The sequence below is a fragment of the Netta rufina genome, assembly GCF_964035555.1.
Source record: "Netta rufina genome assembly, chromosome: 3".
NCBI lineage: Eukaryota > Metazoa > Chordata > Aves > Anseriformes > Anatidae > Netta > Netta rufina.
The window spans coordinates 18,832,016-18,848,673 of NC_140125.1; the positions used below are offsets into that span (position 1 = coordinate 18,832,016).

Sequence of the window (16,658 nt, forward strand, 5' to 3'; positions counted from 1 at the left end):
AAGACTGGTGGCCAAGTAGGCATCAAATACTTCAGCTATTCATTCCTGGAGTCCCAACAGAAGCAATTATGACATTGATCCCTGCCTTAGTGAGCTCTCAGGGCAGAAGGCACAAGGATAACTAGCCTCTGGTCTTAAGTAGGAAGCTGAGGATTTCATGGGATTACTTCTTGCTCTTTGACAGATGTAGGTCTTAGGTCAGAGTTAAGGTCATTGCTGAGCATCATGGTGTGGTTTAATAGGCATCAGTAAGAACCTTTCATCAAATCTGGGATGGGATGGGGTCCTGCACACAGGGGAATGTGCAGCCTCCTGTACACATGGACGTGCAAGAAAGAGCAGGGAGATGCGCACTGCCACAGCCTGGGAGGCAGCTCCCAAAATCCAGGCACGCCACAGCTGTGGGGGACCTGCCTGCCACAGGGTGTCCCAGCACAGCCCGGTTCTTGTGTTCTCAGCCCCTCACCTGCTCCGTGGCTGTAGCTCCTCCTAGGCTGATTTTAAAAGGCCTCAATGTAAAAGGCCAATCCTGTAATCAGTGGAGCCTGGGGCTCAGTGTTGGGTGAGCAGTCATCCCCCAAACTTTATTAATCTATCAGTACTGGTTTTCTCTCCTTCGTCCTTTTGACTCTTCTGAACCAACTGGGCTGCCTTATGTTGATCAGCCTCTCTCCTCTTCATGCTCAGGACTTGATGCAGCTACTGCAGCCAAAGATAGTGCATTGGCTTTGTTGTACTGGGAAGGATGTGACTTACACCAACAGTTTTAGTCCCCTGTCCATGCTGAAATAGAGCTGCAGGTGTAAGAGCTCCTTTGTGCTATTACAGCATAAAATCACATTGCCATTATGCCAGTGGAGCTAAATAAATATAACAGCAGAGACAACATCTCACAGAAACCACACACTTACCCAGTCAGCTCCCCTGTTTTTTTGCCTTTCTGATGCTTGGATTTACACACTACCTCTTTCCCTCTTGGGCACAGAAATGCTTCCTTACTTTTCAGGCCCTGCTGCCATCCTGAGTCTACATACTAAGTGGTCTGTGACCTGCCGGAGTGTGTGTAAGCCTGGTGTTGTCTACAGGGTCAACCTTCTTCAGCTGAGCACCAATCTGACCGAAAAAAGTAAGATAAGTATCACTGGAACACACTGTTAATGAAATAAATCCATTAATACATTAAATCCTAGTGTAACAAAAAGGTGAAATACAGTGATTCAGTAAAGGAATCAATTTTTCAAATGAAAAGATTTTCCGTACACCAGTTCTGGCCAAAACGCACTTCACTTACACTGACGGGATATAAATATTAACACAGACACTCTTTGTTCCTAACTTGTCCTTCTGTACTGGCATGATCTGAGCCAAGCTGAGAGCTTGCGTATCTTGCTGGCTTTGCTGTTGACAATGGACCCTTGGTGCATCTCCAGAGCAGACCAGCAAGGAGACAAAAGCAGGGACAAAGCAGCTTCAGAACAGATTTCCCTTTGTGTCCAGGCTTTACTGCATCCCTACATCTTTGCTGGGGCTTTTGCTGGGCCAGACAGGGCCACTTCATTTCTCCATTTTCCTGACTGGTGCTCAACACTGGCAGATCGTGTGAGCATGGGCCAAGCCCTACAGATACAGAAGGCCGAGGCTGCGATTAAATGACGTTTTAGATAAATCAGTAGTGCATTTTGCATATTTAAATACATGTGAGTGATATTTCTGAGTTCAGCAGAAGGACAGAGAGAACAATTCTTTCAGAAGAAGTGTTAGAAGGAGGTGCTGGCAGGACATAAATGCCAAAGAAGGGCCCAGCAAGCCCCAAGGTTCAGGCCCGATTCTTCCCTGCTCAGTGCAGTGCACATTTGAGCTCATCCAGGCCCAGGTGCTGTGTGAAACAACGTCCAGGAGGGACTAAGCATTAACGAGACGCACTGATGTTAGCAACAGAGAAGAAAAGTGAGGGAAATCAGGTGGAAAATGGGGTCATTGCGTGGTTATTTTAGGTTTGTTGAGCCAGAGATGCGTTGGTATCCTCCATCCCATCCTCTCCTCCACTGCTGCCCCTCTGCTCTCCTCCTGGTCATCCACAACAGGTGTCACTGCACCAGTAAAGGCCCCAGCTCAATAAAGCCTTTTAGCACAAAGTTAATTATCAGGACAAGCTTAAGGGCTTTGCCACACAGGGCCTCCAGGACCGCGGGGAAACATGCAGAGCCATTCGGCCTCCTCCCATCCCCTTTGCAGCTCCTCCACTGGCTGCTATTAATTTTTTGGTTTGTGTTGTTTTGTACTGTCCTGATAAACAAAACACTACAGAGAATTATAAAATTAACTGGAAAAAGGAAAGAAAGCAAGCCATGAGAGCTCATCTGGTTTCAATGAGCTCAGCTCCTGGGAAATCAGTTTGCCCCAGATGAGAGCCCAGAGCTGCTGTTCCTGTCCCCAGATGAGAAGGGAGTCCCAAGTGTTTAAAGCACAAACATGGAATGGTGAAACAGGGATCTGGTGAGCACATTAGATGTGGAAAAAAAAAAAAAAAAAAAAGAAAGTAGAAATCAGGTCATGCTGGGCTTCATTTCCTAGACCTGGCTGTAAACTAAAGACAAAAAATGTCTCTTCATACCTTTCTGGGGCAAGGGAAACAAGCACAAGTTATAGCTATGCTTGGACAGCTGTCCTGCATTGGGAACACATCCTCAGGCTTATGGAGGATCCCCCATCACTGGGATACAAGAACACTTCCACAAAGGCTTTCTTAAGGGAAGAAATGGAGGTTTAATGCTGTCGGTGCATACCTTACCCAAGAAAGATTTCACTTCTTGGGGTTCAAACATGCCTGGCTCAGCAAAGCACCAACGTGCTGATGGAAACCATGAGGCGTGCCTTTGCATTCAGAAGGACTCTTAATGCACTTATGGTTAATCACATGGATAAATCTCTCAGTGGCTTCCAGCCAGAGTGAGCAACAACAGCAACGATCCCCACGCTTCCCCATGGGCTGACGTGCTCACCACATGAATGGGAAGTAATCCCTGAGATAAGTACATATGTTTTTTTCTTAGTCCCCCAAACAAACAAACAAACAAACAAAAAGGTTGTTATCAAGGTAGAACCATGAAACTATCTGCCTGTGCCAGGCTGGATGGAAAAACAAGCAGCAGGTGAGCAGCTTGCTGAGCTGCTTTTGCTTGGTGATGGCTGCAGGAGCCTTGGGAGTGTGGGTGGAGGGAGGGTGAGCCTGGTGCTGTTCATAGGTCTTTGGTTTTACTAAGAATCTGTGGTTTTTGTTTTGTTGTTGTTTTCATTGGCTTTTATTTTCTAAGGCCAAGATCAAGACACGTACAGCAGGTATGTGTATGTCTGAGAGGCACAGCCTTGCTCCTGATGACACGTCAGAGGGAACTGAACTACAGCCCTGTCTCCGTGTTCCAGCTGGACACACTAGGAGATGGGAGCACTCAGTGCAGGTGGAAAAGTTAATTTTAAGAAATCTAATAACGTGGGCCAACAGCACACGAAGGCCTCTCTCCAGAGTGGTCTCTCAGCCCTTGTACATACCACGAGGCACTGACTTCAATTCTTCTTCAAAACTGTCTTTTACAAGTCAAGTCTTGTCTTCTCTTAGGAGAGTGCCCACATTAGCAAAGCCAGTAAGTGGGACCCGTGAGAGGTTACTGGCAGCCCTTCACAGCGGATTCGTCTGCACCCACCCAATTTTCCATGCATCTGCAGGGGCTAGATCAGCTTCTTGTGATTCATTTTAATCTGGCACAAAGAAGATGCTTGCTGAAGCCTGATGTAAAACACCCACATATGCTACCATTATATAATATGAATCTAAGAAGATTAAAATATCCGGTCTGAGGAAATACACGCACGTATGTATCTGTGCATTTGTATACAGTCCGGGGGCTGGCAGGGTGGAACTGAGAGTAAAGCTGCTCAGCAGAAACATTGAACTTGCACTTGGTAGTTTGTACACGCCGGGAAAATGATGCACATACCCAGTGCACAGCACACGTGCATGCTCTGCGTTTGGAGGTGCATCATTAGCTACCAAAAGCAAATATGGTTATGTGGTTGGTGCATTTTGCTGGTGCATCAGCATGAAACAACAGGTTAAACAAAGACATTCCCTGAATTACACTTGACCTGCCAGCTTATGGCAAGATACCACTCACACAATGAAAAAATGGAGTGGATGCAGGCCGTCAGACCACCGAGCATCTTCCAGTGGCCCTGTGGCTGAGAGCTTCACCTCCTGCTGCCCGCAGCACTCATGCGTTCCCGGGCAGTAAATGGATTTGCTGCATCTGTCGCCTCCTCCTTGCTGCCATCGATTCTTATTGCCTTGCTAAATATAGCCTGGCCTCCTGGAGCTTTTCATTCTGATTTTTCCTTTATTTTTTTTTTTTATTTTTTTTCTGCAGTTAAAGGCACCGTACACAGCAGGTGGCTCGAGGAGCAGGGGCTGGATGACCTACTGCCAGAATTAGGGGTGGTTTATCTCACAGATCTTACACAGCAGCCGCGAACGGCCACGAGTGGGGTGTGCCCGGGTGGGGGGGCCGTACCGTGGAGCCCCCCACACACACTCGCGAGACCGATGGGGCCACGCAAAACCCCCCTTTTCCACATCCCCCCCCTTCGGCTTTCCGCCGAGGCCATTCATGAAATGGCGGCGTGACGCGAGGGGCGGCCGCGGGCCGGGCCCCGCCCCGGGGCTATGTAAGGGCCGGGCCGGCTGTGGGGCGCGGAGCCGAGCGGGGCTGTGGGGCTGCTGTGGGGACACCGACACCAGGCTCGGGGACTGCCTCTGCTGGGGCTTCATGTCTGTGCTCTGCCCCCTGCCCTGGTGAGTGCGAGCTTGCCGTGGGGCGGCTGCTTGCATAGGGTGGGGAGGGTGTGAGTGGGGCATCGCGGGCTGGCGATGTGGCAGCGGGTCGTGATATTTTTTATCGTGATGTTTTTATCGTGATATATCCATCCCCGCTGGCGGCACGGCTGCGCCCGGTGGCCCGAGGGGGTAACGCCGGGGGGTGCGGGCTGGGGTGACTCGGAACGGAGCATTAAAAAAAAAAAAAAAAAAAAAAAAAAACCACCCTGAAACCAACGCTTGTGGTTGTTCACGGTGTCCCCCTGGGGACAGGGCTGGAGGAAATGGGGTGAAAAAGCGGCCCTGCTGCTGCTGAGAGCTCTCTGGGTGTTGTTGAGCCGGGAGTGGGGAGCGCTGCTGGTGGGGTGCGGGGATGGAGCACCTGGTTCGCGAGGTGCAGTGGTTTGTCCATCCCTTTCTATAGGGGTTGGCAGCGCGTGTGGGGAAAACACGGCCGTACAGGAAGGAAGGGACCAGAAATAGATTGCTGACGGCCTCTTCTGCCTTCTTTATTTTTCTGACGTTACTTAAAGCTCGCTTAGCTCTTCTGAGATCCTCGGGTCATGTGAACGCTGTCTTTTGTTCCCAGCCCCGATTATCTGAGATCAGCTGAAATGACTGAAGTGATGATGAACACCCCAGCTATGGATGAGATCGGGCTGAGCCCCCGCAAGGATGGCCTGTCGTACCAGGTGGGTGCTTCGCTGGCTGCTTGGGCGGTGATCCCCTAGGGAATCGCTCAGGACGGACAGCGGGTTTGGTCTGGGGTGCTCTTCTGTGGCCTTACCTTGTAGCGGGTCTTTTGGTGGCGAGAATCCCAGTGCAGAGCTCTTCCCTGGCAGATGTGACACAGCCTGCACAGAGGCAGTTGCTCTGAGTGTGCAGCCTAACGAGGTGTGCTGCTGGACGCCTGCATATTTATGTCTGAGAAATGAGCCACAAGCCTGTAACAGTGCACCGGAGCATGAAATCAGCTGAACTTTGGGCCGTAGCTCAGGCCTCCGGTAGAAGCTGAAGATGTGCAGAGGGGAAATGAGTGTGTATTGCTTTTTTTTGGGTCAGAATTCTGTGTCTGAATAGTGCAAGTTGTTTGTTTTTTTTGCCTGTGTGGGGAAATAGCTGTTCTGCTTTAGTGCTTGAGTTAGTGGAAAGTGTATGACCTTGCCTTCCTCCACTACAGAGGGAGCATGTGGTAATGAGAACGGCTGCTAAACCTGAAGCAATCGGGCTGGTCTATGCCAGATGTTCAAACCATTGTCTTAATGGGTCACCATGTGAAGAAGTCTAACCAAGTCGTATGAAATGTTTCTATTATCCAAACTTTCCAGTGAGAGTCAGTCTGGGTGCCTGGCTTGTTCTAACAGTTGCTTCAAGGAGGTTTTCCCCAAGTGCTAATGACCTTGATTAGTCTGTTTAGGTTAAGTAGGAGACAGGCCTCTTTGGTTTTGAGTGGATCATCTGAACCTGAAAGCGTTTTGAGTCATAAATGCTGATAACTCATATCTATGCAGGGCTTATGCATCTTAGATTCCTTCTCTGAAGCAGTCTAGTCATAGATGGCTCTTTCCAAATGCCTGCAAGAGCTGGTAAATACCTGCTAGTGCTCCACTTTGTTGTCAGCCAGACTGATGGTAGAAAGGGCAGAGATACAGAGGGCAGATGCTGATAAGGCACTGGCAGTGTGTGGGCTGTGGCTGAGGGTTCTGCCTCTAAATCAGGTTAGTGTAAAGAGGATTGAAGAAATGGCTGCGGCCTTCCTCTGACTGCTAGGCTGAAAATGTCACAGTGCAAAGTGAGCTGGTTGAAAGCATCCTTCAACAGTTGAAAACTGAAGTTAGAATAGCAAAGACAAATCGAATGCAAATGGTACTGGGAACTCTGTTCTGTCTCAGGGTTTGTCAGTCCTTGCTTCATCCTGCTGATGGAGAGTGTTTGGTACATGGAAAATTATATGCTAGTCTGAGGGCTGTAGTGTAATAACTTAAAACCAGACAGGGCTAATAGAGCATGACTGCTTCTGCACTGAGGATTGGTCTAAGCTGCAACATCTTTTGCTGATCTGCAGAGCTGGGCACTAACAATGTAAGGGTGATAGCCCTTCTCTATTAGAGACCAAAAATATCTCCAGACTGGCAGAGGCAAGCTTTTAGTTTCTAAAGTGTCTCTTGTTCTAGAAGTAGAACATGTCATCTGTGTAGTAAAGTAAATACATCAAACTGAGGTTCAAAATGTTGCCCTTTGGGCTGTGCAGAGCAGGGTCTGCCTGAGGACTGGTCCGTAGGGTACTTGGGGTGAGCATGGGGGCTGCTTGTACCACCACATGTGGACATGGGATTCCTTTGGATCAGAAAAGGGGACACAGAAGCTTTGCTAGAATTGTGAAGCAAGTTAGAATCTGCTGGAGACAGACTTGATTTGCAGACCATACTGTTTCAAAGTATTTTTGTTTTCCAAGCAAAGACCTGGAAGTAAATTGAGGAAACAACCGCCTCCAAACTATAAACTCCAGCAATCTGGTTCTTCCGTCCTGTGGAGTTCACTGAACTTCAGGGCTCCTGGCTGTCTCCCTAGTTATTTTTCTGAGGGAACTTGACTTGTTTGCTTTTTCCTTCTGCCTCTTTCACTCCTTGCTTCTGTTTATAGTCTGAAGTGTCTGTCTAGACATCACCTGAAGGTATGCACCCCCCAGTAAAACTTCCCAGTGTTCTGTGGGCTGACCATTGCTGCTCTTTAAGCACTGATGTGAAAATCCAAACTGCAGAAACCTCATGCCTGTGATAACAGAGTTGCCCATACAGACCTAGTAATTTGTATGCAGTTTCACTTGCAAAATGTGCTTTCTTGGCATAGTTACCTTTTTCCGGTTAATGTGCAAGATGCTTGCAAGCAGATCTGCTAACTTCAAAACCCTTCAATACAGAGCAGTTTTTATTCCTGTATTTGCAAGACAAAGCTGCTCTCTGGGCCCTCTGTAGATGGTGGATGTGAATGGTGAAATCTGGGCATGAGTCTCAGAGCATGGGGAGGCATAAACAGAACAGAAGATGCAGATGAGGAGATGATGTCATGCTGGGTCTTGTGCCTGCAGTGAGGAGCTATTTCTGGATCTTTAATAGATATCCCATAATTCCCAAGGGACTGCTAAACAACAAAAAAAAGCCAAACCAACTCATTGAAATGCAGCTGATGGCTCAAGATGCCCCTGCTGCAAACGGATGTACCTACAGAGGGCTTTTTCCCCTTCCTGCCTGGCAATCTCTGGAGGGCTGGGCCTTTTCCATGCCAGTTGGAGCTAATGTACTGTATTAGGACTGTACTGTATTAGTGTTGTACTAGCAACAGGTATACCTCTTCTCTGAAAAGCCTCATCAGCACGATGCCTGCTTGTCCTGTAACACCATTTTGCAGCAGCGTGGATGCTGCTACTGACATTAAGGCTGGCTTAATCATTTCACTGAACTGTTGTTAAAACAGTACCTTCACCTGAATCCCACGTTGTGTCTTGAAAGTGGAACCGGTTCTGGGCACAACTGAGAACGCTTTGCCCAAAGTGTTTTACATGAATGATGTGTCCTAAGCTAAGCATGATACTCTGCAGCCCAGCTAGCTGGTCCTGTGGGGCCTCAGGCTCCCTTTTAAGGGACTGGCATGTGGAATCTGAGCTTGCCTAATGCAATCAGCTGGGGTTTGGTTGTCATGGGGAGCTTGAGCTCTTTAAGTCATGATCACATCATGCTGGGATCTGTCTAGGTTAATCACAGCCACAGTTAGCTGCAAATTGCGTCAGACTGACTGAATCTAGGTAAATAGGCTTACTGCTCCATCCAGTGTCCGTGGCAAAAGCTTGGGCTTCCTGTCTTGTTGGGAAAACTGGTGCTGGTGAATGCAACCTCTTCACCCGTCCCTGAAGCACTGACTTTCTCAGGAGCTGTGGTGTTCAGCGATGGGGGACTTGAGCTGCATCAGTGCAGAGAACAGAGATGTACATCTAGCTTCCCAGCTAAACTGGGGAGAGGGAAAGCAGTAGTTCAGTGGGTTTGGATGCAAAAGCCTGCATCGTGAAGGGACCAACATGTTGCTGACCTGGGGTCTAGCAGAAAAGGATGGAAGTTAAGGTTCCTCTCATTTGATTGCAAGGTGCTACTTATCTGTGTAGCCTTGGCTTCTCCTGGGGAAGTCCTGTGTTAGGGCTGGTGCTTGCCATTGTCAGGAGGTCTTCAGACTGGGCTGCGGAATTTGGTAAATACAACTGAGCTTAGGATAACTTGATCTTCCACTGTACATAGCACATTTGATGCAGTTACTAGCCAAAATCCTCAGGCTTAATTATTTTAGGATGAATTAATGTTTATTCCAGGTCTTGGACCTTGACTGAAGGCATGAGCAAGATATGGAATGAGCAGAGCCCTAACTAATATGTTCAAATCTACCCTCTGTAAAAGAATGTTCCGCTGAAATTCAAACTGAGGACAAACAGCTAATCATAACATCTCAGTGCATGTTTTTCCTCCCTCCTTGATGTCTCATTACTCTGGAAAATTATGATGCATGAAGTTTCCCTGCCACTGTCCCCAAAGACAGGGCAATGTGTTTGTGACTGGGGAGTTGTCATAGCTCATAAACCTGAGTCACACACTGTGTGCATACTAGATGGAGCTCGGTTTCGAGTCATGACTACTGCATGAGTGAAACTTAGCAGCATTACTTCTTGTAACTGGAAAATTTCTCCAAAAAGCACACTGAGATGATTTAAATATTTCCTGGAATGAACTTGCTGTGCTTCTTAATGGCAGCAGAGTTTTATTTCAATAACTTAATATTAGAAATCAGAATTTTGACTTGATGCTGCTCAAGAGGCACAAAACTTACCTTTTAGTATTCAGAGCAGTGGTATGTGTATGTCAGGGTATATCCTGTACCTGAAGTGATAGGCCTCTCCGTGCAGACCTTCATGTCTTACGTTAGTAATACCACAATGAGGTAAAGCTTTCCACCAAAATGGTAACTTAATTTTGAAAGATCTTACCTTAGTCTCCCTAAAGCTGGAACAGTTTTCAGCCTGTATGTGTAGGGAGGCAAGCATTTGAACTATTTGTGTTGGTATGAAGTATATGTTTGAATTTACGAGTGTCACTTGGATTATGGTAGCTCTGAACTAATCTTCTTAATTGTCTGACATCTCTCCTGCTTTTGGTGTTTTTCCCTGTGAATGCTTAGAGAGGGTATGAGCCTCCCCAGGGCAAAGGGAACTTTCCGTTCTTGTTGCCAAGACTTCATTCAAGGGTAGCAGAGCCAGATCATCTGAAACAAAGCAAATATGATCTTCAGAAAATCATTTCAAGCTTTCATTTTAAACGCTGCTTTCACTACCCTTTCCATCCTGAAAGACAGCAGTTCCCAAAACATAATCTGGAGAGGCTTGTGAAAACCAGTCTTGCTGCAAGCAAGAAGCTACACTGAACAGCATACACATGTGCTTAGTACTTAGAGATGGAAGAAGACTCTTGCCACAGGCCAAGATTTGGGACACTGCCACGGAACTGGGAATACACTGAAGCAGTTGTAGTACCTTACCAGGTATATACCTGATGATAATACCACTGAATTACATCTGCACTTGCTTATAGCTAGCCTTCCCAAACAACCAGTTGGTGGCTGTCATTTGTCCCCCATCAAGTAACATAGGTCAGCAGCAGGCATCTGGTACAGCTGTGTGCAAGGCGGCTCCCTCTGATAAATGTGGGGGAGAAGCTAAGCCATCACTGCTGTACTCTCCAGGTGATGGGGAGATGAAAAGTCTTCCCCTCAGGTGGGTGAGCAAGCAGAGAAGTTTGCAGACGGGTTTTGTTAGACAAGCTGTCCTGGCTGTTGTGTAAAAGGGTTCAGAGCTAGCAGGTCAGATCTGAGCCTGCTGCATCCTCACTGAGAGAGGAGAGGGGGAATTTACTACAAGTTTTTTCAGAGATTTTTTTTCCTTCCCATTGTCTAAAACTGGAGTAGGACCAGATTCTGCATATGGGAGCAACAAATGCAGTGTGGCCCTGCTGGTGTGGGACAACAGAAAGCTGGTGCTTGATGATCTTCATAAAAAGAGCCTGGCAGCTCTGCTTAATTTGGGGCTGACCTAGGAGACTTTTCCATACCATTTCCCTGAATGTGCAAACAGTCTTAATCTGAAAACCACTTCCCTTCAGTCCTTGTACTTGGCCTGCAGTGCTGTCCTGCTTGTCATATGCTAGGAAATTTGCCTTTGTATAATTTTTCCATTGACTGTCCACACCCCTTGAAAATGCAGTTGCAACATCTCACTTCATGCTGCTTCTATGATTAAAAGACATGACTTAGTGGAAAAAATCTTGACCTTCTTAGGTTTGGCCTGTCCTGCAACTGTTTGAGATAAGATTGTGCTGGTTTTTTATTTAAAAAAAAAAAAAAGCTGCACACCACATTTCAGGGCTGTTTGTTTTTTAAGGAAATGACTACTACTTAGTTTCTGGAAAAAAAATAAAAATTGGCAGGCTAGGTCAAATTGGAGCAATTTATTTGAAAATAATATGCTTAAAATGATACCAGTCAAAGGTTAGTTTAATTATTATACTGCTATTTTTCTTGCACAGGAGGCTATTTTAGTGGACATTATCAGCTTATATAACCTCATGAACCACACTTCTTTTTCCATTGCAACTTTCTAAACAATGTAATGTCAAGGGTATTTTTTTTTTTTCCTATCCTGAATTTAGATGACTTGATGCTTAAGAGCCATCAACTGTATTTCCAGTAATGCACTAGGTGTCTGAAACTGTCTTTGGCCAAGTGGAAGCCACAAAGCTTCAAGAAACAGTTACGGTCTCACTTACCCTGGGAGTGATTAATAGCAAGTAACTCATGCTGCAACACCCATATGAAGGTGTCTTTGTTCGAAAGACCTCACTCGCCCTTGTGCACGTGGATGGTGGGTGCTATAGTGGGAACTGGTCTCCTATCATTGTCCCCAGGACAAAGTGGCTGTGTAAGAACTTGTGTATTAAGTTGTAAGTCATTTTCCTGAGTATCTGGTCCTGAAGTTACCTTGACTTCGCATCAAGTAGCTGTCTGGCCTTTTCACTAACCTGGTTCACACAAAGATTGGGATTTAAGGGAGAAATATGGCTAAATACTAGAAGACTTATTATTGATGAGGTAATGGTGTGGTTAATAGCTGCTAGGTTGAAGAACAAGTTAATTGGGTGGTGTTCCAGTTTAAAATTTGGGTCAGGCTTTCTGGAATTGGTGGGTACCTGTATGGTTGGCATGAGGAGCATGGTGCTTTATGGTTAATGCTTAAGGCTTCAGGACAGGGAACCTGCTTTTGCAGCTTTTCTCACCCAGCAGTTCTCTGGGTGAGGTAGGGCTTGATAACCATTCTTCTAGCAGGGCATCTTTTTTTTTCTGTTCATGCTGCCATTTAGTCACACAAACCTGTTGTTAGTGCTTCGCTGCAGTGGCAGACTTTCCTGTACCTGCCTCAGTTTTTGGTGGGATCAAAGCCTGTAGTCCAGTGGCACTACCAGTGAGTGTGGGTCCTGGTGCTGCTGCCAGCTGTGAACACATTTACCCTGGCAAGCTATGGCTGGGAGGGAAGGGTTAAGGTATTACTGTGTACCTGTAGGGGCTGGAGATAAGGAGGTCCTTATTTGTTGCACTGGAGTACATAATTCCTGGCCATGCCACAGATACCTCCTGCCATAAGGAATATGGTCCAGTTTCCAACCCTTGGTCTGGTCTCTAACCCTTCCACAAAATAAGTATCTTCAGCTGCCACACATCAGAAGTGAAATTCAGCAGGAAGCATGCAGAACACTGCCAAAATATCCAAAATGCAGCTGAACTTATCTTCCAGGCTGGTGCTATTGCCCAGCAGTTGTGCCAGGCACAGGCCCGTGTGGCAAGGGTCAGGACTGCTACAGTGCTGTGCTGCTCCGTGTCTCCCTCCCCTTCTGATGGCAGTGCCTGGAGCACAAGTCTGTTCTCGTGTGTAGTTTGGCCAGCAGCAGGAAATGAGATCTCAGATTTGCAGACTGAGATATCTCAGTTTGCAAAATCAGGAGCACTCATGCAAAAGCTGTGGCGGAGGGGTTGAGGCTTTCTGGATGAATAGCCAGAAAAGCAGGGGCCTGTTTGGTGAGCCCTATCCAAGTAAATGTATGCCTTGGAAGAAGGCCTCTGGGCAGTGCTTGTTTGAAGCAATCTGATGTTATAGGAAGTCGAGGAGTTCTTCTCATCACTTAGTTGTTTATTTTGTGTCCGGACACTAATCCACCCTGAAGACCAAGTGTCTTGAGAGTTGTTTTTTGTCTCAGGCTGCTTGACAGCAGCTCCTCTCACAGACTCTTTCTTGGCTCTTTCAGATCTTCCCCGATCCCTCTGACTTCGACTGCTACTGCAAGCTGAAGGACCGCCTGCCCTCCATCGTGGTGGAGCCAACAGAGGGCGATGTGGAGAGCGGGGAGCTAAGATGGCCGCCGGAAGAGTTCCTTGTGCAGGAGGAGGACGAGGAGGAGGAGGAGGAAGAAAACTGTGAAGATGCAAAGAAGGACAACAAGGAGCAATAAATGGCTTCTAGGGAAAGGCAAGGGACTGCACCCTTCTAAAGGAAGAGCCACACTTTTTCGAAAGGCTTTTTAAAGGAAAAAAAAAAAAAAGACAAGTTCAACTTTGCACCTGCAAGATCTTAGTTTTTTTGTATTCTCTGTATTGAGAACTGAAGCCCTCAGTGTCAGCAGACCTTCTGAGGAAGGAAGTGTCGCAGAGAAATGTTTGCTGTTCTTGAGATCACTATCTGTATTTTTCCAAGGTGGAGACAGCAGTGAAATTCCGAGCACGTGGTGGAGGGTGACCACACAAGGGATGCTGGAGAGGGGAGCGTGGGGATGGAGGAGTGCAGAGGGAAAGCAAGCACAGCAGTGCTCAGCTGTGAGCTGCCTCTGACCAAAAGCCTGAGAACAGAGGAGTCATCTCTCAGATCTGCCTTTCTTAAAGCTTCCATTTTGTGTGTCTGAAGATAGAAGGGTGTCCATAGCGAAGCATCGCTAAATGCTCTACTGCTGAGGGGCCCGTAGCTCTCTCCAGTTCAGCACCTCCTAGAGTCATGTCGGAGTCATACATCCATAGGAGTAGTGGGCTTCTTGCTCTCGAGCCTGTACCAGTCACTTTCCTAAAGCTGGTTTTTCCCCCTCAGTTTGCCTTTAGACCTTTCGGTGCTGAACAGCTGTATTTGCAGGGTGATGTTAGGCTGCTGCTTGTCATCTCTGCTGCTGCAAGGATCTAGTCTATCTTGCAGGTGGTTAGCATGAGGTAGTGCAAATCCAATGTAAAGACACGTTCTGTTTGCAGCATGAGCTCATGTAGATTTGAACACCTTGGATTTTTCTCTCCTATTTGCCAAGGCTGCTGCTGTTGGTCTTGTCTTGTTTCGATGCCCAAAGCTACAGGGTGGGGATTACACCTGCTCGCCTTGGTGTCTGAGGCTGTAGGGTTTCATATCTCCTACTTGCTGCATCATGGGCTTGTGAGGGTTGGGTCGAGGGATCTCCTTCAGCTTTGAATTGCAGGGCCTCTCATACCCTGGCAGTGCAGGGCAGGTTTGGCTGCTCCTGTAGGAACCTGCAGAGGGGGGAGTGCTGCCAGAACTGGAGGTAACCCAGAGGTTAGATGCCAGATCTAGGGTGGATTATCAGTGGGAAGGGTGAGGGCTGCTGTGCTGTTTAAAGAGTATTATTAGCCTGAGTATCCTGAGATAGGATGTCTGCTTTGTGGCATGGGTGAAACATTTGTAGGTGTTTAATGAAATGCAGATTGGTTTGCAAAGTCTGTGGTTGTCCTTATTTACCATATCCTGCTCCAAGGAGGAATATCCTGTCTCTGGGGAGGAGGCAATTCTGCTGCCAAACAGGGTAACCCACTGTTTTCCTGGAAAGTGATGCTCTTGTGGCTTTGTGGATCAGCTCAGGGAGCCAGTTGCTCTTGGAATAGGATGAGAACAGTTACTACCTAAACCAAATCTGGAGTCACAGAAGAGGAAAAGAAATGTCAAGGCCTTAACCAAACTTTCATAATAATCCCGATGCCACCCCCCTTTGCTTATAACAGGTTTCATTTTTAAAATATATTTGAACATGTGTATTTGTATTTTTAATACCTCATAAGTAGTTAAGTGCTGGTGGGGGTTGGGAACTACTTTAAAAATGTTGACAGGATTGTTTCAGTCTTTGTGTTCAAACATAATGGCAATAACTTATCAGCTCCGCATCACTGTTTCAGACAGATAGGAGTTTGGAGATGAGTTAGCACAAAGCAGGACAAACACAGTGTTCGTACACTGCAGCTGGTCTCTAACCTAGTGATGCAGCCCTGATTATACGTTCTCCTTGACTGTCTGGGTGGATGGTTCATCACCGAATGGTCATGGTGTAGTGATGCTACTTTGACAATTGTTTCAGCTGTTATATCTGTAACACTTGTTCTAGTCTTGCTGTCTTAATGGAATGAGCTTGTACACCTGTATACCAGCCAATTGTCCTATTTCTAAGTGTTACTCTGTTGGTCTCAGGCTGTACCACTAAGTCAAAGCTATATATCAAAGATAATACCATGTTGCAGCAATGAGATGGCAATCCTTGGACTTCAAACCTGCTGTCTGCCCTAAAGACTCGTGTAGTTCTGTCTGCATCCTTTTTTGGAAGTATTGTGTATATTTCTATTTGTTGTTGAATGCATCTAAAGAACAAAGCACTCCAGTAAAAATTCCTCCTGTTGTATGATATACATTCTATATTTCTGTAATTCTTTTTTGAGCCTCAGGGAGAAGCTAGCATTTTTTTCAAACTACATTTTTGTCACTGTGACAGTTGTAAATAAAGTTTGAAAATGCTTTCCAAACATACTGGCGTTGCTCCTACTGCTGGGGTGGGCTTGGATAGCCAACTTTCCAGGTAATGACCAGTGCTTGTGTGTCAGGTATGAGGGGTGCTGACTTGCAAGGCTAATGCAAATATCCTAAAGTACTCATGTCTATCAGGTCGAGGCTGCCCTTTGAACATGGGGGAACTCATGTTTCATGTATCTGGTTCACCTAAAAGCATGTGAGCCTGAATCAACTTGGAGGGTGAGGGACAGTGTCTTTGCCTTTCACGTTTCTATAGGTGGTTGTTGCTGTGTGAAAGGCTGCAGCAAAACTGTTCAATTTGCATTGTCCTGGAATTAAATTTTGTCCTTATAAACTTACAGATTAGATATGAATTTAAGATTATGTAGTTTTATCTGTAATCCATATCTAAACCCTTAGCTGACTGCATGAAATTGTGGAGCGGTGAGGTTATTCTTACCTGTTCTTCTTACTACTAGTAGTAATACAGTACCTGCACGTGAGAGCAATCACTGTGCCCTAAATCCTTGCTTAAGAAGGAGAACTTGAACTGTTAATGATTTAAACAAATGATGTCTTTTTGCTTGTGTTTGACTGGACAGGAAAGGAGCAGCGTCAGAAAAGCGAAGAGCTGGTCCTGGACCCAGTGGAAAGCACTGCAAAGTTTAATACCACTCTGCTTCCCCCACTGTCAGCAGGCATGCCAGCTATGTGTAAAAGCATTTCTAGATTGCTCTACTGAAGTCAGCGTGAGGTGGCCAAAACAAAAATGAAAGCTGCTGTGTGGTGTTTGTAGTAGAAGGAGGGAAGAAGCTTCAGGCACAACACCAAAAGGGGGAACTGAGCTCAGAGAAACCTGCAAACTGTGTCACTTTGCTTAGAAAATGC

General features: G+C 46.5%; 1 protein-coding gene across 1 annotated transcript; it reads left to right on the forward strand.

Annotated features, from left to right (window-relative positions):
* Positions 1–4,736: 4,736 nt before the first annotated feature.
* LBH (LBH regulator of WNT signaling pathway) lies at positions 4,737–15,713 on the forward strand. The gene is made up of 3 exons (XM_084283687.1): positions 4,737–4,846; positions 5,457–5,559; positions 13,255–15,713. The coding sequence occupies exons 1-3, from the start codon at positions 4,821–4,823 to the stop codon at positions 13,456–13,458; spliced, it is 333 nt and encodes a 110-aa protein (XP_084139813.1). The 5' UTR covers positions 4,737–4,820; the 3' UTR covers positions 13,459–15,713.
* The last annotated feature ends 945 nt before the right edge of the window (positions 15,714–16,658 follow it).

Excerpts from the sequence above, each read along its gene's own strand:
- LBH (XM_084283687.1), top strand. The coding sequence starts at position 4,821 with ATGTCTGTGCTCTGCCCCCTGCCCTG. Across the intron at positions 4,847-5,456 it reads GTGCTCTGCCCCCTGCCCTG|CCCCGATTATCTGAGATCAG; the intron begins GTGAGTGCGAGC and ends TTTTGTTCCCAG. Across the intron at positions 5,560-13,254 it reads AGGATGGCCTGTCGTACCAG|ATCTTCCCCGATCCCTCTGA; the intron begins GTGGGTGCTTCG and ends TGGCTCTTTCAG.